At 48.2% G+C, this 25,807-nt stretch overlaps 1 protein-coding gene across 1 annotated transcript in view; it reads left to right on the plus strand.

Moving 5' to 3' along the window:
• The window catches only part of spata18 (spermatogenesis associated 18), a 210,914-nt gene that overhangs the window by 8,182 nt on the left and 176,925 nt on the right, over positions 1-25,807 (plus strand). Inside the window, exons 2-5 of the mRNA XM_072496752.1 lie at positions 4,707-4,812; positions 6,708-6,823; positions 11,773-11,891; positions 21,207-21,302. Of these exons, the coding sequence (XP_072352853.1) occupies positions 4,707-4,812; positions 6,708-6,823; positions 11,773-11,891; positions 21,207-21,302 (437 nt within the window). The remainder of the gene's footprint in view (positions 1-4,706; positions 4,813-6,707; positions 6,824-11,772; positions 11,892-21,206; positions 21,303-25,807) is intronic.

Genomic DNA, 25,807 nt, shown 5'->3' on the forward strand with positions numbered 1-25,807 from the left:
TGATTACTCTATCAGAAAGAGGAACTCTTAAATTTTGGGGCTTTATAACAAAATGTATTCACACAGGTATGGGGCAAAAGGTCACGGGACAAAAGGCGATTAACATGGTATTTGGAATTTTTTTTTCCACAAAGATTGTAAACTAGCAATTCATTCACTTTTCTTGTAAACAGTGAACATCCCACACCCTCTTCTTTTAGGCAGACCCTCGGGATCAAGGATGACTTGTTTCAACTCTGGTTCGATGGACTTATCAGCCCTTTCAGAATCCAATGTGCCATATGCAGACTTTACCACATGTGGTCGAGGTGGTGCTTGAAGGGTTGGGTCTATGGTTTGTTGGAGGTTTGTGCATTCCCTCTGATATCTTCACTTTGCTTTGGCACATTCCTGATAAAATATTCTGCTGGGGTTTGTGCATTCCGAGATGAGCCTTCTCCTTTTTAGTTGGTCCCAAGTGACGGTCTATCATGAGTTGGCAGAGATGTTTGACCTCTTCATCGATGCTTTGTGTATATCTTTAAAGCAATTCCGCTGACCTGGGAGACTCGTGCGTGACAGAGCAGCTGCTTTGGGAGTTTGGTGTGAGACATACGAACTACATGTCCTGCATTAGAATTAGCTTTGAGTGATTAACACCTTGATATTGGGCAAGTTGGCTTGGGAGAGGATATTGCTGTTGGACTGTCTTTCTTGCCACTCCAAGGCACCGATGGTAATACTCCGTGTTTTGAGCTGCCTGCTTTAGGTTGTCCCATGTCTCCGTAGCAAATAGGAGCACAGGGATCACTGCTGCCTGGTAAACCATGACCTTTTCATTCGTTAATCTCGGGCTTAAGATTCTTGTTCTCAAAAACTCTTCCTCAGCCAGTCGAAGGCTGAGCTGGTACACTGGAGGCGATGGTGCAATTTGACATCTATGTCTGCTTTCGATGGGAGGAGGCTCTTAATATATGGAAAATGGCCCACATTTTTAAGGATCCTCGCTATTGATCTTTTAAAAAAATATATATATATATTGTTATTAAGGTATTTGAAAGTTTTTATAATAATAACAATGACATAAACATGGTATAATAAACATTTCCACCCCCATCCCAATCTTCACACTCCCCAACTATAAAACAACAATCCGCGCCCCCCCCCTCCCCCCACCCCGAATATTGCATCTGCTGATATTTTAATTTTCCCCGAGAAAGTCGACGAACGGCTGCCACCTCCGGGTGAACCCAACCATTGACCCTCCTTAAGGCGAACTTTATTTCCTCGAGACTGAGAAACCCAGCCATGTCACTAACCCAGGTCTCTACACTCGGGAGGCCTAGAGTCCCTCCACCTTAAGATCCGTTTCCAGACTACCAGGGAGGCAAAGGCCGAAACATTGGCCTCTTTCGCCCCCTGAACTCCCGACACTCCAAAGATCGCCACCTCTGGACTCGGCACCAGTCGTGTTGAGTACCGTGGACATTGCCTTAGCAAAACCCTGCCAAAACCCTCTAAGCTTCGGGCATGCCCAAAACACGTGGACATGATTTGCTGGGCTTCCTGCGCACTTCGCACACCTGTCCTCTACCCCAAAAATCATGCTCATCCGGGCCACCATCATGTGTGCCCGGTGGACTACTTTGAATTGTATCAGGCTAAGCCTGGCACATGATGAGGATGTATTAACCCTGCTTAGGGCATCCACCCACAGACCCGCCTCTATCTCTCCTCCTAGCTCGTCCCACTTGCCCTGAAGCTCCTCCACCAGTGTTTGCTCCACCTCCGAGAGCTCCTGGTAAATATCCGATACCTTCCCTTCTCCCACCCAGGTACTGGAGACTACTCTATCCTGTATCCCCCATGGTGGCAGCAGCGGTAAGGCCGGAACCTGCTTTCTCAGGAAGTCTCGCACCTACAAATACCTGAACCCATTTCCTGCTGGCAATTCAAATTTATCCTCCTTTTAAGCTGGGGAAGCTCCTGTCTATAAATAGATCCCCCATCCTTCTAATTCCTGTCCTTTGCCAACTCCGGAACGCACCATCCAGCCTACCCGGTACAAACCGATGATTATTTTAAATCGGGGTCCAAACCGATGCTCCCTCCACTCTCTTATATCTCCTCAATTGCCCCCAGATCCTCCGAGCTGCCACCACCACTGGACTTGTAGAGTATCGGGCCGGCGAGAACAGAAGAGGTGTCGTTATCAGTGCCCCCAAACTTGTGTCTTTGCATGACGCCACCTCCATCCGCTCCCACACCGAAAGCCCCCCCCCCCCCGCTACCCACTTCCTAATCATGGCTATATTAGCTGCCCAGCAGTAATTGCAGAAGTTCGGCAGCGCCAACCCACCCTCACCCCGACTGCGCTCCAGCAACACTTTCTTCACTCGCGGGGTTTTACCCGCCCACACAAAGCCCAAAATATCCTTATTCACCCGCTTGTAAAAGGCCTCCGGGATGAAGATGGGGAGGCACTGAAAGACAAACAGAAACCTGGGGAGGACCGTCATTTTCACGGTCTGTACCCTTCCCGCCAGTGATAGCGGGAGCATGTCCCATCTCTTAAAGTCCCGTTTCATTTGATCTACAAGCCGGGATTGGTTTAACTTGTGCAGTGCCTCCCATTCCCAGGCCACCTGGATTCCCAGATACCGAAAGCTCTTTCCTATAATTTTAAGCGGCAGCTCTCCCAGTCTCTTCTCTTGTCCTCTTGCCTGGATCACTAACATCTCGCTTATCCCCATGTTCAATTTATACCCTGCAAAATTGCCAAATTCCCCGAGGATTCGCATTACTTCCCCCATCCCCTCCAACGGGTCTGAAATATACAAGAGCAGGTCATCTGCGTAAAGCGAGACCCGGTGCTCCAACCCCCCCCCTCCCCCCGAACCAGCCCTTTCCAGTTCCTGGAGGCTCTTAACACCATGGCCAATGGCTCTATGGCCGGAGCAAACAGTAACAGGGAGAGGGGGCACCCTTGCCTCGTCCCTCGGTGTAGTTTAAAATAACCTGACCTCTGCCGGTTCGTACACACACTCGCTACTGATGCCTGATAGAGCAACCACACCCAGTCAATAAAACCCTCACCAAACCCAAACCTTTCCAGCGCCTCCCACAGGTAATTCCACTCCACCCGATCAAAATCCTTCTCCGCATCCATCGCTACCACCACCTCCGTCTCCTCTCCTTCTGAGGGCATCATAATAACATTTAAAAGCCTTCGAACATTGGCCTTGAGTTGCCTGCTCTTAACAAATCCCGTCTGGTCTTCCCCTATCACCCCCGGGACACAGTCCTCTATCCTTGTGGCCAGTATCTTAGCCAGCAGTTTGCCGTCCACATTCAGTTGTGGCCTGTATGACCCGCATTGCTCCGGATCCTTCTCCCGTTTCAGGATCAATGAAATCAAGGCCAGCGACATTGTTGGGGGGTGGACTCCCTTCTCTCTTGCTTCATTAAATGCCCTCACCAGCAGCGGGCTCAATATCTCTGAAAACTTCTTATAGAATTCCACCGGTTAGCCATCAGGCCCCGGGGCCTTGCCCGACTGCATGCCCTCCAGCCCCTCGATTATTTCCTCAATCTCAATTGGGGCTCCCAGCCCTTCCACCAGCTCCTCATCTACCCTTGGAAACCTCTACTGGCTCAAGTTGAACCAGACCATTTGTCACTGTTGAGCTTGATTCCATATTCTTTCTGTCATAAAGAATGCCTGTATCCACTTTTATAGCATTGATGGTTTTCACCTCTTAATCCACCCCCAAACCTTCATTTGTGCACTTTTTGCCTCTGGACTGGCCTATTCCAATGCTTTCCTTCATATACACAGACTTCCTTAAAAGACAGATTATGCAAAGCTCTGCTACCCATTTTACATACCACACCAAATGCTACTCATCCCATCACCCCTGTGATCATTGACCTATATTGGCTCTTGGTCCTCCAAAGCCGATGCCACTCACTATCTTTCTAACTTGCCAACCCCATCATCTTCTGATAAATATATGTCCCTCTAACTCTGACCTCTTGTGCATTGCCATCACTACGTGGGGCACAGTGGTTAGCACTGCTGCCTCACGACGCTGAGGTCCCAGGTTCGATCCCGGCTCTGGGTCACTGTCCTTGAGCAGTTTGCACATTCTCCCTATGTTTGCTTGGGTTTCGCCCCCACAACCCAAAGATGTGCAGGGTAGGTGGATTGTCCACGCTAAATTGCCCCTTAATTGGAAAAAATTAATTCGGTACTCTAAATTTATAAAAATTAAACACTTTTTAAAAATCCATCACTACATGCTGTGCCTTCAGCCACCAAGATTTCAAGCTCTAGAACACGCTCCCTTAATGTGACTATCACCCTCCTTTTTAGATCGCCTTAAAATGTATCTCTTCAACCAAACATTTTGTGACTCTACAAACATCTTACCCTTTGTATGTGTAAATGGTTTTGTCTGATTATGCTTTTGTGAAATACCTTGTGATGTTTTCTACATTAAAGGTGCTCTGTAAGTGCATTTTTTTGTCTGTTGAGAGTAAAAATAAATCTGGTTACCCAGTTTTCCAGAATTAACATCAATGGCAAAGTATTGAGAGAATGCTTCCAGTTAAAAACGTGGGGGATTTTAATTGGAAGAGCTTCACTTGTTGTATCTAACATTTTAAAAATTCTATTGGATAATATGAAGGGTTCTTCAATTTTTTTCCCTCCGCCTGATTCACAGGTCAATTCATGTGACCAAAACCTGAATCGATGCTGTGAACTTATTGAACTGACCTCAAAGGTCCAAGGGGAATTATTCACCATTCTCAGTCTTGCAGCAAGTGAAGGTATCACTTTTAAAACTTCAAGTCTTATTTCTACACCTTTTTCTCACTAGTTGCATTTTTAAAATCAAATCTACGTCAGTTTCACTGTATTTACTTGGATTGCAGGCACTAAGTTCCATTTATTTTGGAGCCCTCAATGGAAGGATTTATTGCTGGGAGGTGTGTTTGGGATATGGTGGAAATACATAACAGAACTACAAAAGCTAGATGATGAGAAATGTTTCTAGCATTTCTAGGTTTTTGTACGATAGCATTGTGAAAAGAATGGTTTGAATTTAGTTTTTTATTGCATTCAAATTTTCTCCACTTTTAACCCATACATTTTGCTTTAATTGCCTGGTAGGAGGATGAATAGGGCTATGTTATGGAATACGGAAAGGATTAGTCCCACCCTTTTTTCTCCACAATTTTCAGGGTCATGAAGTGAAGGACTGGATTTCTGTTTGTTAACCTAATGCTGCAATTGGAAATCCACAAATGCAGGGAATCCAAGTATTTAAATCTACTGGTTCCTCTTTATCTGAAGGGAGAGGCTTTGCAGAGTTATGAGGGAAAGGACAGGGGGATGGGATTGGCAGCTCTCCTGGAGCACTGGCATGGATGGGTAAAATGGTGTTCTTATGTGCTGTAATCATTCTGTGATGGAAACACTCAGTTGTCTAGTCGAGGTCCACCTATTGGCATGTAGGCATGGCTTTCGTTAATGCCGGCTGCCTCTGAGGCATCCCAAACAAGTATCATATTTGCATATTCAAAAGTATTAATTATTGTTTCAGGTGTAGGCTTTGAACACCTATTGCCAATATATCAATATAGCGATTCTACTTTGTAATGAGGGGAGGGGTTTCCTGTTTGCCATATTGGAGGCTTAGGCAATTGTTTGGCACTGATGAATGGCTATTACACAGTGAATTTCTGCATGATGCTAAATTTGTCAGCAGTTCTACCAGTCTCTCTCCAAAATTCTCCAAGAAATGGCTTAAATGATGGTTTCCAGCCCTCTGTAATTTTGGCTCCCAGAATTCTTCCATGTGGGGTGAATATGTGATGCAGCTTTGTTAGGGAGGCAGTACAAATGGGATGTTTTTTGGGATATTTGACATTTCAGCTTGATTCATTAGGTGAAAATGTTTTTTTTTAAATGTTCTTAGACTTGAAGCACATAGGATGATTGATTGAGAGAATAAAATTAAGTGTGTGTGATTATATTTCATCTCTAACCATGGAACTTGCTTTTATTGCCTCTGGGAGTATCAAAAAATTGTGCTTTCCAAAGATCTGTTTCAGCCTTTGTTGCTCCTTTTGAAAAATATATTCTTTATTATTGTCACAAAGAGGCTAACATTAACACTCCAATGAAGTTACTGTGAAAAGCCCCTAGTCGCCACATTCTGGCGCCTGTTCGGGTACACTGAGGGAGAATTCAGAATGTCCAATTCACCTAACAGCACATCTTTCAGGACTTGTGGGAGGAAACTGGAGCACCTGGAAGAAACCCATACAGACATGGGAAGAACGTGCAGACTCCGCATAGGCAAGGACCCAAGCCGGTAATCGAACCCGGGCCCCTGGCGCTGTGTAGCAACAGTGCTAACCACTGTGCTACCGTGCCGCCTGTTCAGTCATGGGAAAGTGAAAGTAATTTGTCCCAGTGATGTCAGCCAGGATGAACCATGTCCATTAAATGTGACTGACAGGGACTGCTCTGTTTTCAGAGAAGCAGCTGTCATTCAAGAATAAAGAAACTCAATATTTTACTCTCTGATTTTTTAAACAAAGCTATATGGGAAGATCCTCTAAATTAGTCAGTAAATGTCAAACAAACCAATTGAATGGGTACTTAAACAAATAATTGCCTTTACATTATTTTTACTTTTTTCTTCTTTCTTTTAAAGGTGGTGTTTATTCTGGTGTTGATACTATCAAATCCCGTTTCCTGCCATGGCTTGGGTCGAGCTTTACTGTCATTACTTCAGGGGTGACGTCTGACACCAGCTTTACTCTTATGCAGGTACATAAATGTATAACCTGAGTGAATCCTGTTTTTGCTTTAAAAAAACTCTCTGATTATTAGGTCTGGAGCTCATTTTCACCTGTTGGCCAAAGAAAAAAGAGAATTCTCTGCAGGGGAGACCCTAGAGGTATTTATTGTTATTAGACTTGATCCCTGTATCCTTCAGCTTAAGACATTTTTGTTCACAAAGTTGCAGAGAGTGTGGGCTGATAAAGGTGTAAGAAAGAAAATGTTATCTGGGTGAACCGAGCAACCAACAGTATATTTCCCAGGCAATCAGATTTAAGAAGAGAGATACAAACGGCAAAAGGAATGTGAATTACAGAGTGTGAATTCAATGTTAGATCAGGTAGAGAGGGAATAAAAGATTGGATTAAGAGATAGAGAAACAATAAAATGGAAAAGCAAGAAAAAATAAAAACAACATGGAATCATAGAATCCCTACGTTGCTGAAGGAGGCCATTCGACCCATCGACTCTGCACCAGCCCTCCGAAAGAGTACCCTATCCCCACCTAACCTTTTGAACTCTAAGGGGCAATTTTGCATAGCCATTCCACCTTACCTGCAACTCTTTGGACTATGGGAGGAAAGTGGAGCATCCGGGGAAACCCACATAAACGCGTGTAAATTCCACACAGTCAGTCACCCAAGGTCTGAATCGAACCTGGGGTCCTGGCATTGTGAGGCAGCAGTGCTAACCACTGTGCCACCATGCCACTTAATGTGTTATTTTTAAAAGCTCTCTGAAAAATTCAAAACCTGAAGGAATACAGTAGCAGAGGGGGTGTTTGGCAGTAATTAATAGTTGTCACATTGCTAAAAGCTTGCTTGCACTACTAATTGCTAGCTCCAATTATTTATGGCGGTTTAGTTTCTATCTACCGCAGAAATGCAGCGATTTCATGACATTTGGTGCAGGTCAAAGGTGAAGCAGACAGTGAAATGCCACTCTTGCAAAGCTAATGTCAGAGTCAGGCAGCTGTTGGATATTCATGTTTAATCACTACTGAGGCATCAATAATGGTGAGCACTATTAGCCTCACTATCATTTTGGCAGTAACACTCTTCACAATAAATAATCACAACATTTTTTAAAAATGTGATTATTTCTTTAACTTTATGTTCTCTGGTAATGTCTGTGGGAAATGCTGAGCATATTTTCTCAACTATTCGTTGGAAAATGAGGTGTAGTATGGATTCAAATTTTAAATGTTATATGCGGTCAGCCAAGTATTAGAACTTATTTTGCAAAGGCTGCCCAAGAATTTGAATACTACAGAGAACTAATGACCATTTGTTACGAATCATCAACCCTGGGTGCTTGAGGAAGGTGTCTAAGTTCTGGAGAGGAGAATTACTCGAATGGTACTTGGGATGAAAGGCTTTAATTATGTGGAGACATTAGTCAAGCTGGCATTGTTCTCCTTAGAGAAGAGTAGGTTAAGGGGTGATTTAATAGAAATATTCAAAATTATAAAGGATTAGATAGATGAAATAAGGAGAAACTGTTTCCAAGGACACAAGTGTCAATAGCCAGAGGACACACATTTGACAATAGAACTGCAGATGAGAGGAAGCAGATTCTGTGATAACTTTCAAATGGGATTGAATAAATCCAGAAAGTGAAAATTTGTGGAACTGCAGGGGAGTGGGTCTAAATAGAAAACACTTTCAAAGAACCATCTCGGATATGATGGCCCTCGTTGGAGCACAGCGTGTTTCCCCATATCACGCCGTTCGCTGGCGGTGGGATTCTCTCTTCCCGCCACTGTCAGTGGGATTTTCCATTGAAGCCGCCCCACACTGCCGGGAAACCCATGGCGGGGCTGCGTTGCCAGCAGGGACAGAGGATCCCAACCGCCAGAGAATTCCAGCCAATATGTATTGCATGTGTCACACTAAATTTGTCCCAAACACAAAGGTTGTTCCCCTGACTGTCAAAATTTGGTTTATTTTCTGAAATAAAGATAGGTGGAAGAACCTTCCTGTGGAACACATTGCTTCCTCATTTCCCCTCCTATAAAGGCAACCAAATGTAACTCCGGATGGGAGTGTGCTGAAAAGGTAAAGGATTATGTTGAGACCTCAATACACTTTGTGGGGAGTTCGCAGTCTTTGGGAGAGGAAGAATTTCTGTTACCCTTTACAAGGTGAATAGTATAGGAGAGGATGGGAGCTCTCAATATTCTACTTAATATTTCCCTTCCTGACGGCACTGGAGGTGTACCTGCACCAGATGGACAACAGCATTTCAAGAAGGTGGCTCAGCACCTGCTCCTCGAGGGTAATTAGAGATGGGCAACAAATATTGGCTTTGCCAGAAAAGTCCACACCCCATGAGAGAATTTAAAAAATACCTACAAGTTCCTATGTCCCTGATTTTCAGCACCAAACTGGGCTTGGGGGTTACTTTTTTATTAAAAGTAAGAAATGTTCCCTACAAAAGGGCAGTTCTGAATTGGACCTGAACATTCTGAAAAACGGGAATGCAGTTTATTATCTGAATGGCCATAAATTAGGAGGGGAATGTTCAATGAGACTTGGGTATCCTCGTACGCCAATCACTGAAGATAAATATGCAAGTGACATAGGAAGATGTCACTTCATAGCGAGTGGATTCAAGTACAGCAGCAGGGATGTCTTGCTGCAATTATTGTTATTTTTTATTTTTTTTTAAACATTTTTATTCCACAAATTTTCAACTTTTTTACAATTTACAACAAACCCACAAACCCCTAACCCACTAAGCCTCCCCACCCTCTCCCCCAGCAGTCAACGGTAATCAACTCTCCAAAATACAAGAGAAATAAACCCCAACAATTGTAGAACCCATCACTCGCCCCCTCTTAGAGCAAATTTCACTTTTTTCAGGGACAAAAACTCCCCCACCACACCAAGGAACAGGGTGGAGAAGCTGACCTCCATCCCAACAAGACCCACCTGCGAGCGTTCACCAAATCGAAGGCTAAAACATCTGCCCCCACACCTGCCTACAGCTCTGGCCGTCTGACACCCCGAATATGACTTCCGGGCAGGCCCAAAACATGTTCCCATGGTTCTCAGGGCTCCTCCCACATCGATCACAGACATCCTCCATCCCTTCGAACAGCTGGCTCATCCTAGACTTTGTATGGTGCACCCTGGACACCACCTTCAACTGTATCAGTCCCAGCCTCACACACTAAGTCGAAGCACTTACCCTCTGCAGCACCTCACACCACAGGCCCCCTCCAGCACCACCCCAACTCTTCCTCCCATTTCGCCTTGACCAACTCCACGGACACCCCATCTTCCTCCAAAATCCGCCATAAATCGCCGTGATGACCCACCCCCCCCCGCACCGCACCACCCTCCCACCCCACTAGCAGCACTGCCTCCAGCACCGAGGAGGCAGGCCCTATTGGGAATGCCGAGAAGACCTTCCTCGCAAAATCCTGCATCTATATGTACCTGAAACCCCCCCCCCCCCCCCCACCCCGGGCGCCAGACCATGGCCGGGATTCTCTGATCCCGCGGCCAAGTTCTGACGCCGGCGTCAAAAGCGGCGCGAGCGACTCCGCCGTCAAAGGGCCTCCAGGGCCAGGCATTCACCCATTCCTAGGGGCCTTGTATGGCGCCGGAGTGGTGTCCGCTCCTCCGGCGCCCACGGCCGGCGCGGGTCCGCGCATGCGGCCACGGCCGGCGGGGGTCTGTGCAAGCGCATAGTTTGCCGTCTCTGCGCCGGTCCCTGAGCAATATGGCGGAGCCCTACAGGGGCCCGGCGTGGAGGAACATAGGCCCCCCACGGAATTAGTCTGCCCGATGATCGGTAGGCCCCGATCGCGGGCCTGGCCACCGTGGAGGCCCTCCCCGGAGTCCGATTCCCCCAACCCCCCCACCAGGACGGCCCCTACAGCCAGAACTCCGAGGTCTCGCTGGGGAGGACCATGTGTAACTCACACGGGCGGGACTCAGCCGAACTCGGCGGGGACCCCAGGGGCACGATTGGCGCCAATTCTCTGGTCGCCGGAGAATCGGCGGCCCGGCGCCAGAGTGGCGTGGCGCGATTCTCATGCCCTCCCGGCAATTCTCCGACCCGGACAACTATCGTCTTTGTCCAATTGAGCGTGGCTCACTACTGAAACATGGCTGTCCAGAATTTCCTCACGTTAGCAGGGATAGGGTTAGGTTCCTTTATTTGAATAGAATCTTGGGACAACTTTCCTGCATTGTGAAGAATAACTTGGAGCTGCTGTTTATTTCTCCAAAATAAAATGAAGTGTGTGTCACCCGCTGAACAGCAACAACAGTAACAACTTGTATTTATATAGCACCTTGTAATGTAATAAAACATCCCAAGGAGCTGCACCAGAGCGTTTTTAAAGCAACATTTGATGCCCAGCCAGATACGGTGATATTAGGTGACATCTGACCAAAGCAACTTGGTCAAAAAGATGGGATTCAAGGAGTGTTTTAAAAGAAGAAAGCCAGCTGGGAAGTTTTTCAGGAGGGAATTCCAGAGCTTCGGGTCTCGGCGCCTGAATGCACATTCACCAGTGGTGGAGAAATTAAAATTAGGGATGTACATGAGTGCAGAATTGGAGATTACAAATACCTCGAAGGGTCAAGGGGCTGGAGGAGAATAGAGGTGAGAAAAGACCAGGCCACGGTCTTGTGAAAACAAGATGAGAATTTTAAAACCAGGATATTGTTCAATCCACATTTGAAATAGTCTGCTATGTTTGGTTGTTTTTGCTAAATTTTTGCAACCAATGTAAAATTAATGGAAACCAACAGATTTTACAGTAATGTAAAATTTAAAAGCTGTATGCGGAATTTTCCAGTCGCCGGGTGGCGGCAGCCGGAGAATGCCACCCTGTGTGCTATTAATAGGACGATTAATATCCTCTACCAACTTTTTATACTAATTAAATCACAAAGTGTTTGTGTTCGCTAACTTTCCAGGAATCTGCTGAAAAGGACCAGAAGCTGAGAGAGCTGACAACAGTTCATGAAAAGGAAATGGTAGAATTGGAGACTGAATTAAATACAGCACGTCGCCAACTTGGGACAATCAAACAGGAGTAAGAAAGCTAAGCAGAATTGTGAATATATCTGACATAGAGCTGATGATTAAAGACTCTTCTGATTTTATTTATTTGAGAGCACCATGATAATTTTTTTTAAAGGAACACTTGTTCAGCTCTGGAATTCTCGGGTGGAATTCTCCAGCTCTCCGAGACGGGAATTCCCGCGATGGCATCTGCTTGCCGTCAGCTGCCTGCAGGATTTTCCAGTCTCCCTGAAGCCGATGACGATTTATATTCCATGCCCATCCGGGGTCGACTATAGCAGGATGAAAAGGTCCCACCGGTGTGAAGGGCTTGAGAATTCTGCCCCATACACAAAAGTCAGTGGGTTGAAGTTTTATATACCTCGCACATGTCAGTCATCCATAAACAATAGCAGTTTCTTCTGTGCCCTTTTCTTCTGTGCCCTATAAAGAACAAGTAGGATTGGTTTCAACTCTGGCCGGGAAGAATACGCAGAGGGCCCAAAACCTGCACACACCCTGGAGATCTAAAAGCTCATGTTCATCGAAATATAGAATGGAGGAGGCTATTTGGCCTTTCAAGCCTGCTCCACCATTCATTATGATCATGGCTGATCATCCAACTCAATAGCTGGTTTTTGCCTTCCCATTATATCCTTTGATTCCCTTTCGCCCAAGAGCTATATCTAACTTCTTCTTGAAAACATACAATATGTTGGCCTCAACTACTTTCTGTGGTAGCGAATTCCACAATGCAAATCCTACACCCCCCTTCTCCCCCCCCCCCCCCATAATAATTGCTGGGTCACCTCTCCCACCACAGAAGACATGCATGAGGGTAACCCGAAACCCCCCCCCCCCTTAACCGGGAAACCTCCCATATCATAGAAGCCCTGCCAATATCAGAGAACCCCATGCCCCCTACCAGTGAATAAAATCACTGATTTCTCACTCACCTGAGCCTGATACCTGCTGCCTCAGACAGATATCTTGCAATTAGCAGCTGTAGGTTAATATAAAGCCAACAACACACCAAAAGGCTTTAATCCCCATCAGATCCTTTGATCTTCAAGGCCTCTACTCACTTCAAAGAAAAAAAGCTTTTAATAGCCTGTAATTAACAGGTTCCAGACAGCCAGATGTCTGGACTGATTATTTTAATTTCCCTTCATGCTTGAATGGATCTGAAGTACCCTGCTGTGAAACTAGCTGCAATGTTTACAAAGATTTGGCTTTCTGCTGAGAAAAAGAGGACATGAAAGCACTTAACTCCTTGATGTTTGCAAACATTGCGGTTAGTTTCACAGCAGAGATCCAGACAAGCGTTAAGAGAAATGAAAGTAATCAATCCAAACCTCTGGCTATCTTGAAGCTATCAATTACAGGCTAGTAAAATCTATTTCTCTTCGAAGTGATAAGAAGTCTTTCAGATTAAAGGATCTGACGGGGTTTAAAGTCTTGTGATGTGGTTTTGGCTCCCAATTAATTTACAGCTGCTGCTCTCCAGATATCTGTCTGAGGCAATAGGTGAGTGAGAAAGCTGAGATTTTTTTCATTGCTTCTGCCAAGACTGATCTTTAGCTTCCAGGCAGGGGTGACTGAGTCGGGGTGGGTTCTCTGCTATTGGGGGTTCCCTGATATTGTGAGGGGGTGGGGAGGGGGCTGCTGTCTAGTGGGGGAGCTGGGATGTTGGCAGGATTTTCATTGTGAGGGGAGGGAGACCTCTAGTGGATCTGTGGGGCACCTGTTGTACATTCTTATCCCCTTGGCCCACCATGAGGTCCATCGCGTCAGGGCCAGGCTGAGAAATACTTATACCAATCCACGCCCATGTCAATGCCGACCCAGAGGGCTGGGGAGTCACGGAGGCAGGGAGAATCCGGTGCCCAGCCCAGTATTAAGATGCAAATGGGTCATTTTGACCTATTTGTATCTTCCCTTTGGCCCGGGGCATGAACCTCTATGCCCCCACCAATGGGGGTCCAGAGCATCGGAAACGGTTTGACGCTGGATTCTCTGCCGCATCTGGAACTCTGCTACCAGTGGCAGGCGGCAGACAATCCAGCCTCTGGTCTCCGGTGGTGGAGACCAGTGGTGATTCCTGCCGGCTTCATGCTTTACCGGCGGTGGGGGGATTTTGGAGGGGGGGGGGGTGAATATACCGGGAGCCAAGGGGATCCGGCTTCAAACTGTCGAGGCATATTTTATGACCATTTAAATATGCGAATCTGGTTCACACGCAGCAGGCTGAGAGCATCACATGCTGTTTGGCACCTGGAGCAAATCCCATTTAGGGACTCTCCTACTATTCTTCCCACATAGCCAGACTCGCGCCGGGCGCAATGTGGTTGGAGAATCGCCTCATGAAATCTGTCTCCTGCCAGACGTCAGTGGGAATGCTGTCGAGCTTTGCTGGCGGGAGCAGGAATTGGCACATTGATAGTGGTCACTGGGAATCCAAGAAATTGAGCCACTGTGTGTTTGGGATGGTGGGGTTCTAAATAGATGCTGGCAAAACTATACTCCTTGGTTCAATGACCTTACTTCACAATTTTTCAAGCAAGATTAAACATTTGATGCTCTAAATCAAAAAAGTATGTGGATAATTAAATTACTGGACTGTCTTGATGTGTGACGATCAGCTGATATGTAGTTGGGAAAAGAGGGATTAAAGATTACTTGCAACTTTTGAATAAGTTGTGTTTGTATCTTGCAGCAAGTTTTTCTGACGAACAGCTGAACCAAGAAAAATTGATTTCTTGCATGGCCAGTACTGAGTTAGAGTTGAAAATTATAAGCTATCAACTCCTAATCGCTGCCACTCCAGGGGCGAGATTCTCCGACCCCCCGCCGGGTCGGAGAAATGCCGGGGGCTGGCGTGAATCCCGCCAGTTGCCGAAGTCTCCGGCACCGGATGTTTGGCGGGGGCGGGAATCCGGTTGGCGGCCCCCCCGCGCGATTCTCCGGCCCGTATGGGCCGAAGTCCCGCCGCTAAAATGCCTGTCCCGCCGGCGTAAATTAAACCACCTACCTTACCGGCGGGACAAGGTGGCGCGGGCGGGCTCCGGGGTCCTGGGGGGGGGTGCGGGGCAATCTGGCCCCGGGGGGGTGCCCCCACGGTGGCCTGGCCCGCGATCGGGGCCCACTGATCCGCGGGCGGGCCTGTGCCGTGGGGGCACTCTTTCCCTTCCGCCTCCGCCATGGTCTCCACCATGGCGGAGGCAGAAGAGACTCCCTCCACTGCGCATGCGTGGGAATGCCGTCAGCGGCCGCTGACGCTCCCGTGCATGCGCCGCCCGGAGATGTCATTTCCGCGCCAGCTGGCGGGGCACCAAAGGCCTTTTCCGACAGCTGGCGGGGCGGAAATTCGTCCGGCGCCAACCTAGCCCCTTAAGGTTGGGGCTCGGCCCCCAAAGATGCGGAGCATTCCTCACCTTTGGGGCGGCGCGATGCCCGTCTGATTTGCGCCGTTTTGGGCGCCAGTCGGCGGACATCGCGCCGTTTCCGGAGAATTCCGCCCCTGATATCTGAAATACAGGATGAATTTAATGTTTGTAACAGGGTCTTGCTTGTCAGCTGAAGAACCTGAAGATGCCCCTCTGATGAGGAAGGCCTCGGGTAATAAGTGCCCATTAGTCACCTAAATAGCCAATGTCAGGTCTTCTCTGGGATTAAGGATCCCGGGTGTGGTGGTAGATGCTGGCAATGTACCCACCAGAGGCTCGGGATCAATGTGCGACCCCTGCCCAAAGATGAGTAATGATGCAGGTATTGAGAGGGAGGTTAGAGGTAATGTTTTGGGGTTGGTTTTTCAAGGCCTTATTTCCCCCACATCCTGATGCCGGGTTCCATGATCAGAGCATTACGCTTTTGATGGAGAGACTGCCATAGGAACCCACAGGGATTGCTTTTTCGACTTCCCGCATAGTGACTCCTCTGCTCGCCCCTGGTTCAATACCAGGGATGTGGGCTTTAGGTGGGCATTAATCGCCTCAATTGGCGTCCAGGTGGGAAAGTCTTGCTTGCCTTGTATTTAGTTAGGCTAAGGCAGGAAGGCAGCTGGGTCATCAGGTTGCACCCTTTGCTGATTAAATGTCCCCAGCCTCTAAATCCACCTCTGAGGCTCATCTAATTCTACCCACAGGATTAAGCCTGCCTGTAATATCCCTTCCCCTCCACTGTATACTGGCCCTACCCTCATCCCTGGAGCATCTCGACAACAAGGGTTCCTACGCCAGACTCCTATTTATTGACTACAGCTCTGCCTTCAACACCATAATCCCAGCCAAGCTCATATCGAAACCCAGGACGTGGCTCCTCCCTCTGCAACTGGATCCTCGACTTCCTGACCCATAGACCACAATCAGTCGGGATAAACAACAACACCCCCTCCACGATAGTCCTCAATACAGGGGCCCCACAAGGCTGTGTACTTAGCCCCCTACTATACTCCCTATACACACACGACTGCGTGACAAAATTCGGCTCCAACTCCATCCGCAAGTTTGCTGATAATGTAACCATAATAGATCAGGGGCGGGACTCTCCGACCCCCCGCCGGGTCGGAGAATCGCCGGGGCGCAGCGTGAATACTGCCTCCGCTGGCCGCTGAATTCTCCGGCACTGGAGATTCGGCGGGGGCGGGAATCGCGCCGTGCCGGTCAGCAGGCCCCCCGGTGATTCTCCGGCCCGCAATGGGCTGAAGCCCTGCTGCTGTAATGCCGGTCCCGCCGGCGTGAATTAAACCATCTCCCTTACCGGCAGGACCAGGCAGCGCGAGGGGGCTCCGGGGTCCTGGGGGGGCGTGGGGTGATCTGGCCCCGGGGGGTGCCCCCATGGTGACCTGGCCCGCGATCGGGGCCCACCGATCTGCGGGCGGGCCTGTGCCGTGGGGGCACTCTATCCCCTCCACGTCGGCCATAGCCTCCGCAATGGCCTATGCGGAGGTGACCCCCTCCCTGTGCATGTGCGGGGATGATGTCAGCAGCCGCTGACGCTCCCGCGCATGTGCGAACTCCGGCCGGCGGAGTCCCTTCGGCCCCGGCTGGCGTAGCGCCAAAGGCCTTCCAAGCCAGCAGATGGGACGGCAACCACTCCGGCGCGGGCCTAGCCCCTAAAGGTGAGGGCTTGGCCCTCCGCACCTTTGTGGCGGCCCGACGCCGGAGTGGTTCACGCCTCTCCATCCCGCCGGGACCCCCCGCCCCGCCGGATAGGGGAGAATCCCGCCCCAGATCTCAAAAACGATAAGTCAGAGTACAGGAGGGCGATAGAGAGCTAGTAGTATGGTGCAATGACAACAATCTCCCTCTCAATGTCAACAAAACTAAAGAGCTGGTCATTGATCTCAGGATGCCAAGTATCGTACACACCTCTGCCTGCATCTATGGGGCCGAGGTGGAGATGGTTGACAGCTTCAAATTCCTAGGTGTGCACATCACCAACAATCTGCCCTAGTCCACACATGTTGGCGCTACGACCAAGAAATCACAAAAGCGTCCATACTTCCTCAGGAAACTAAGGAAATTTGGCATGTCCACATTGACTCTTACCAACTTTTACAGATGCACCATAGAAAGCATCCTATCTGGCTGCATCACAGCCTGGTATGGCAACTGCTCAGCCCAAGACCGTAAAAAACTACAGAGTCGTGAACACAGCCCACATCACGCGAACCTGCCTCCCATCCATTGACACCATCTACACCTCCCGCTGCCTTGGGAAAGTGGGCACCATAATCAAAGACCCCTCCCACCCGGGTTATTCTCTCTTCCAACCTCTTCCATCAGGCAGGAGATACAAAGTCTGAGAACACGCACTAACAGATTCAATAACAGCTTCTTTCCTGCTGTTACCAGACTCCTGAATGAGCCTCTTATGGACTGAACTGATATCTCCACGAATCCTCTCTACTGAGTAACACTACAGTCCATATGCTTCACCTGATGTCTACGTATTTACATTGTGTATTTATGCATGTCCTATGTTTTTCATGTATGGAATGATCTGTCTTGACTGTACGCAGAACAATACTTATCACTGTACCTCGGTACACGTGACAAATCTAAACCAATCAATACCCACCGTGATTCACATCCAAATAAGGAGTATTTAGAAGAGGGCTGTAGAACTGTATCCCAATAAGTGAAAAGAAAAATGACTGAAATTTATTTCTTAAGAAAAAAATATTAGGATAGATTTTTGACGTTGTGCAATAGCATTAAATGGGTGTTGGAAATCAGGTGGCTGAGTTACTAAAGTATAAGCCTGAAAAGATGTAACATGGACAGTAATGACTATCTTTCACAATTGCGCCAAACCAAAACCTATTGCAGTTGTATATAACAAACCGAGCAGTATTATCCAAGCGGTTATTGTTGATGATAATGGAAGGAGATTATGGCTATAATTTAGCATTTGGCCAAAATATAGAAAGACTTTATTTAAATCGGTTGCAGGTGCAGCCCCTGTGGAATAGATGTAATTAGCATAAAGCTTTTTATTTAGATTCGATCGCATGATTAAATAGTCTGATATTCAGATATTGCAAATTGTTCCCTTTGTGCATGCATAACATAGAAATCAGGAAATGTATTAAATTATGTCAGTTGTAATGAAAACAAGATGTATTTCAGTGTGGCTGGGAACACTGATGGACTGGTAAGTCTCCTAATTCATTAAGTGCTGCCTGAACCAAAATCTCCATGACTTCTCTTAAGTTACAAGGCTGAATTATCTCAAGTACCATCGCTCCTCCCCCCTTCAATTTCATATGATTTAAAAACATTAGTTTGATGTTTATTGAAATGGCAAGGACTCTAATATTTTCAAAGAAACGACTTGCTTCAATGCAGAATTCCCTTAGTGCTGAATGGAAGGGTTGGTTAAGATTTTATGCTTAAGTCTAGGAGGGTTGAATTGCCATTTGACTTGGAGTTGCAAACCAAATGATATTGGTTTTACCTACACATTGGCCAGGATTTTCCACTCTCACAACTCGCCAGCGACTGCCAGCGGGGTCTTCTGGTTCTGCCAAGGTCTATGAGATTTTGTATGGCACGCCCGCCTCACTGCCAGGGAACCTGCTGCGCGAGGGTGGGGTCTTCGGTGGGATTGAAAGCTCCGGCCAGTGGGAAGAGCTGGAAAATCCCGCCCTTCTTCTTCAAATCACAATTACCATGCCCCTGTCCTGGGTGACCGTTTGTAACGTTTACTCTGTTTGGACAATTGTAACCAAAATCTGGTAGAGAATCTACTGATGTGTATATATCCTTGGAAAACAGGGTGGTGTTTAAAAGGAAACCAAGATTTTCCAGCCTCATTTGCAGCCGGGGACTAGTTCTGCTGAAAATCAATGGACCTTGGCTAGCCTTCTCCGTCCGTCCGTCCCTGCTGGGCCCCGCCATGACGGGACCGGAAATCCTAGCCAGAGGGTTTGAGGCAGCTGTTGCAGGATTTGACCCTGTTGGACAAATGCCTCAGTTTACAGCCTGGGATTTTCAAATAGGATATCACTGTAACTTTAAATTTAAATACTGGCTTTGCCAAGAAATTCTCTTGGAACCTTTAACAAAACCTATTATAGCTAATTCAGCATTTTAATACGACTGCTTGATTTAAACAATAACGTGTGTTTGCCAAGTGATTGTATAGTTAAATTAACAATAAACACTGCTATGTGTGTGCTGTTCTCTGTATCCTCCCCTATTCAAATAAAGATTATTGCACATTCTATTATTCTTATTTTGTTAAAACCTCCAGATGATGGCACTTCTGACCTTGCGCAGCTATGATCTAAATGCTTCAAACACAAAGCTTGATGCGATCTAAAAATTGTGACCTGGATTTATAATAGGCTAGAGTTGATTGTAACAGGGAAGCTAATGCACCTGCCCTTAGTTGGACTTGCTCTGCACCCTTCAGCCCAAAATCATTTTGCCCTCCAGTTTGCTGGTGGTGTGAGCTGATAATGAAGCAGTGAGAGCAACGGGGCTTCTGGGACCTGAGTTACTAGGACAACCATTAGAGTATGTCCTTAACCCATCAGATTGAACGATTGGGAACTAAACACGGGAAGACTGAGAAGGAGAGTGAATTAAAAAGGGGTTAAATTAAATATTAACACATGTGCAGAAAGAGAGGAAAAGGAAGATTGGACTGAGGCAAAAAGGAAAGGTTGGAAAAAAAGTTACATTTAAACAATTACATTCTCAAAACCTCTTCAATCAAAACCTGAAGGAATGAGGCTCCACATTTGTAGTAATTAATTTTCAGTGCTTGAGAGGTTGATTGGCAGACAGCAAGAAATATCATGCTGTTCAAAGAGGACAATTGATTTCTCGAGGAATTAAGGGCTATGGAGAGAGAGCGGGTCATGGAGTTGAAATCAGCCATGATTGAATGGTGGAGTGGACTCGATGGGCCGAATGGCCTTACTTCCGCTCCTATGTCTTATGGTAATTAATTGTAATAACAAGATTTAACTTTCTGTGACGAGCTCAACGAGCAGATTCAGCAAAGATAACCCCCCAGAAATCAAAAGAGATTCTGTGTGTGTAAAGCTTATGGTAAAACAACATAACTGGCATAGCAGGTTTTGATATTTGCATGTCTATTCCTCCCTTGCAGTTATCTCATTCCTCTATAATAACAAGTATTATCCTCATTGATACTTTGAGACAAAATCTGAGCCGTACATTTTTTTATATTTGATGACATCTGCTTTTGAGTGTGTTCTTTCAGCAAACAGCAAAGTTTGTCAGAACAAAGGGTAGAACAACATGTTCTCAATTACAGGGCTGTAACTCACCACTTGCATATTCTATAAAGGATTAGTAAAATGATTTCTTGTACAGTATTGTTTTTAAGCAAAAATCTCTGAGGGGCTCTATGAATATTTTGCTTGTTTGGAAAAGAGAAGATTTTTTGTTTTGCATTTATTCTTTTATGTTTGTTCAAAATGTAAAGATATAAAGGAAATATAATAACTTGACACTTCAGTGTGTTACAATTCTTGGACTTTTAAAAATCTTTCATGGGGTATGAGCATTGCTGGCAAGTCCAGCATTTGTTGCCCATCCCTAATTACCCTCGAGACGATGGTAGTGATGAGCTGCCTTTTTGAACTGCTGCAATCCATTGGTGCAGGTACATCCACAGTGTGGTTAGGAAGGGGTAGAATTCAAACTAGGAACCTTTCCCTTCAGATTCCTAAAGAATCTAGTTCCAGACAAACTTGTGAATTTTTGTTTTAAGAAAATGACCATATGGAGGACTGTTACGAGCCAGCATTATTGACATTTTGACCCTTTAGGTTGTTCCGCTCATTGTTTGTTTCACTCTGTTGTAGGTTAGCAGAAGCTCATATGGAACTGGACGACACTCAGAACAAATCAGCTGCAACATTCCTAGCAACAGAGGATGAAATCATTCAACTGAGGGCTGAGTAAGCTTCAAGTCCTTAAATTAATCTTGGTTAATTTCTTGCACAAAAATACAAGTATTGAAAGTTAGACGGTTCAACTGTTCATTCATATTTGTACGTTAGATCCTGATAGATTCCAACTTCAGCTTGACACAGTACCCTAGCAGCCACACTGAGAAGGCATGAAGGGCATTTTGCTCTTTTCACCTAGTGGCATGGTGGCACCGCGGTTAACACTGCTGTCTAACCACTAGGGTACCGGGTTCAATTCCTGCCTTGGGTGACAGTCAGTGTAGTGTGCTTCCTCCGGTTTCCTCCCACAGTCCAAATATGTGCAGGTTAGGTGGATGGCCATGCTAAATTTCCCCTTAATGTCCATACTGTTAGGTGGGGTTACAGGGTTAAAGGGCTAGGTTGGGGGAGTGGGCCTAGCTAGGGTTCTCCTCCGGAGGGTCGATGCAGACTTGATGGGCCAAATGGCCTCCTTCTGCACTTTAGAGATTGTATGATTCTTTGATTAGAGGTGGGCAATAAATGCTGGTCCAGCCTGCGACACCCATGTCCCATGAACAAATAAAAAAAACCTAAATTTCCACGACTCCACTGGTGAACAACTCTTCAGTGGAGTTTAGCATGCAGTGATCAGGAAGGTGGTGATAGCGTATTTGCATATTGAGTTGTGCTGATCACTGTGTTTCTCATGAGGAGCTCTTGATATTTGCTGCCCAACCGATAAAGGCTCAAAGCCTCCTTGTCAGTTACCCAATGTAGCACAATCAATCACTCACGAGGCGAGAAGAGATGGAGTCAATCGATGGCTTTATTACGCAGACTTGTTCCCCAGCAGCACAGTTACAGAATGCGGCTGGGGAGAACCCGGGCTCTTATACTCCACTTACTGGGTGGAGCCAGTAGGCGGCTGATCCAATCGGGACCCGGCGTCTATCCACCAATAGCCTCTCGGCATCACAGGGTACCGTAATACCCTTAATGCATACCACCACATTCACCCCTTGTTAAAAAAAGAACCCGGCGGGGGTAGTGGGCCGTATGGTGGTAGGGGTTTACAGAGTCGGTACCTGGGATGCCACTAACACAGCGGCTATGCTCCGATATCAAACTACCAGTACTATTTACAATGCCGCTTTTACTGGGCAACTGAATTATTTACAGAGTCATTTCTTGCTTTGTTATAAAGATTCGATGAGTCGAATGGGTGCCCTGGTCATCCTCGCCGATCGTCTCAGCCCTGGTGGTGATACAGGCGCTGGCTCGGGCACCGTCGTCTCTGGGAGCATAGCGATGTCTCTTCCTGCTTCACTGCCTCTAGGCGGGACCGGGGGAAGGACCGATCCACCCGGGAAGGGGGTGGCTGTGGGGAGGGAGGGGGTGCTGGTGTTGGGGGGGGGGGGGGGTGTGTGGAGCTCCGGCGGGCGCCAGGTCCCGCAGGGAGACCGCGTCCTGTCGGCCGTCGGGGTATGCCACGTAGGCGTATTGAGGGTTCGCTTGGAGGAGATGAACCCTCTCGACCAACGGGTCCGATTTGTGCGTCCGCACATGCTTGCGGAGCAGGATGGGTCCCGGGGCTGCCAGCCAGGTCGGGAGTGAAGTTCCGGCGGAGGACTTCCTAGGGAAGACAAGGAGGCGTTCGTGAGGTGTTTGATTTTTCGTGGTACAAAGCAGCGACCGGATGGAGTGGAGGACGTCCGGGAGGACTTCCTGCCAGCGGGAAACTGTGAGACCTCTGGACCGTAGGGCCAGCAGGACGGTCTTCCAGACCGTTCTGTTCTCCCTCTCTACCTGACCGTTCCCCCGGGGGTTGTAACTGGTCGTCCTGCTCGAGGCGATGCCCTTGCTGAGCAGGAATTGACGCAGTTCGACGCTCATGAAGGAGGACCCCCTATCGCTATGTATGTAGGCGGGGAAACCGAACAGTATAAAGATGGTGCAGAGGGCTTTAATGACCGTGGCCGTGATCATGTCGGGGCAGAGGATGGCGAATGGGAACCGGGAGTACTCGTCAACCATGTTCAGGAAGTACGTGTTGCGGTCGGTGGAGGGGAGGGGGCCTTTGAAGTCCAGACTGAGGCGCTCAAAGGGATGGGAAGCCTTTATAAGGTGCGCTTTATCTGGCCTGTAGAAGTGCGGCTTGCACTCTGCGCAGATTTGGCAGTTACTGGTGGCTGTTCTGACCTCCTCGATGGAGTAGGGCAGGTTGAAGGTCTTCACGAAGTGAGAGAACTGAGTGACCCCCGGGTGGCAGAGGTCCTCGTGGAGGGTTCGGAGACAGTCCACTTGTGCGTTGGCACATGTGCCGTGGGATAGGGCATCGGAAGGCTCGTTCAGCTTTCCGGGACGATACAAGATCTCATAGTTAAAGGTGGAGAGTTCGATCCTCCACCGGAAGATCTTGTCGTTCTTGATCTTGCCCCGCTGTGCATTATCGAACATGAAGGCAACCGACCGTTGGTCAGTGAGGAGAGTGAATCTCCTGCCGGCCAGGTAATGCCTCCAATGTCGCATAGCTTCCACTATGGCATGGGCCTCCTTTTCCACTGAGGAGTGGCGGATTTCTGAAGCGTGGAGGGTGCGTGAGAAAAAGACCACGGGTCTGCCCGCTTGGTTGAGCGTGGCCGCCAGAGCTACGTCGGACGCGTCGCTCTCGACTTCGAAGGGGAGGGACTTGTCAATCGTGTGCATCATGGCCTTTGCGATATCCGCTTTGATGCGGCTGAAGGCCTGGCGGGCCTCTGTCGACAGGGGAAAGACAGTGGACTGAATTAGCGAGCAGGCCTTGTCTGCGTAGTTGGGGACCCATTGGGCATAATAAGAGAAAAAGCCCAGGAAACGTTTCAGGGCCTTGGAGCAGTGGGGGAGGGAGAACTCCATGAGGGGGCGCATGTGTTCAGGGTCGGGGCCTATAACTCCATTTCGCACCACGTAGCCGAGGATGGCTAGACGGTCGGTGCTAAACATGCATTTTTCCCTGTTGTATGTGAGATTCAGGGTGTTTGCGGTCTGGAGGAATTTGCGGAGGTTGGCGTCATGGTCCTGCCTGTCGTGGCCGCAGATGGTGACGGTATCGAGGTACGGGAACGTGGCCCGTAAACCGTACTGGTCAACCATTCGGTCCATCTCCCGTTGGAAGACCGAGACTCCATTAGTGACGCCAAATGGAACCCTTAAGAAGTGATAGAGCCGCCCATCTGCTTCAAAGGCAGTGTATTTGCAGTCGCTCGGGCGGAATGGGAGCTGGTGATAGGCGGACTTAAGGTCCACCGTGGAAAAGACCTTGTACTGTGCAATCCGATTGACCATGTCGGATATGCGGGGGAGAGGGTGCATATCCAGCTGCGTGTACCTATTGATGGTTTGACTATAGTCTATGACCATCCTCTGCTTCTCCCCGGTCTTTACAACTTCCACCTGAGCTCTCCAGGGACTATTGCTGGTCTGGATTATGCCTTCCCTCAGCAGCCGCTGGACGTCTGAGCGGATAAAGGTTCGGTCCTGGGCGCTTTACCGTCTGCTCCTAGTGGCGACGGGTTTGCAATCCGGGGTGAGGTTCGCAAACAGGGAAGGCGGGTCGACCTTGAGGGTCGCGAGGCCGCAGATAGTGAATGGGGTGTGGTAAACCACTGTGTTCCTATAGTAAGGGTTGTACGGTAGAACCTGCAATACAGGTTCACCTGGGCCCTGCATGCTAGCTCCGCCCAGGAGCCGGGTTATAAATATGCGTGGCCTTCAGCTCGCAGCCATTTCGTCAGCTGCTGTAGGAGGCCACACTTCAGATACTAATAACGCCTCAGTTTGAATTCAACTTCTTCTCCAGCCAAATTGATCGTGCCTCATGGGGGTATAGGGCCGCCAAATTGAAACGTTAAACTCTGGAGGTTGCACTGAAAATCCAACCCCAGGGGTTTGACAGCGCAGAGGTAGGGGAGGACGTAAAGCCGGTAGTTCTTGAACTCCCTCCCCTACTCCGTGAGGTTCGCGATGCAGAACCCTTTGATCTCTACGGAATGGGATCCTGCTGCCAGGAAAATCTTTTGATTACTCGGGTGGATCGAAAGAGAACAACGTCTTACTGTATCGGGGTGTATAAAACTCTCCGTGCTCCCAGAGCCGATCAGGCAGGGCGTCTCGTACCCGTTTATGAGTACCGTCGTTGTTGCCGTTTGGAGCGTTCGGGGCCGCGACTGGTCCAGGGTCATCGAAGCCAGTCGCAGTTGCTGCATCGGGGCGTTTTCTTCAGGCCCCGTGGAGCCGTCCATTCCGGGGCCCTTAGCCGTCAGCCAAGATGGCGGCATCCACGTGTCACACACGGTCGGGGGTGGACAAGATGGCGCCACCTATTGATCGCACGTGGCCGGGGGAGCACAAAATGGCGGCGCCCATCCCTCCCGCATGGAGTCCGGGACCCAAGATGGCGGCGCCCATTGGCCGCACATGGATCGTTGGGGGGGGTTGGGTTTGGGGTCCTGGTTCTCCCCCAGAGATTGCGGCGACCCACCGGGCCTGGCACA

Source organism: Scyliorhinus torazame, chromosome 3 (genome assembly GCF_047496885.1).
Source record: "Scyliorhinus torazame isolate Kashiwa2021f chromosome 3, sScyTor2.1, whole genome shotgun sequence".
NCBI classification, from domain to species: Eukaryota; Metazoa; Chordata; class Chondrichthyes; order Carcharhiniformes; family Scyliorhinidae; genus Scyliorhinus; species Scyliorhinus torazame.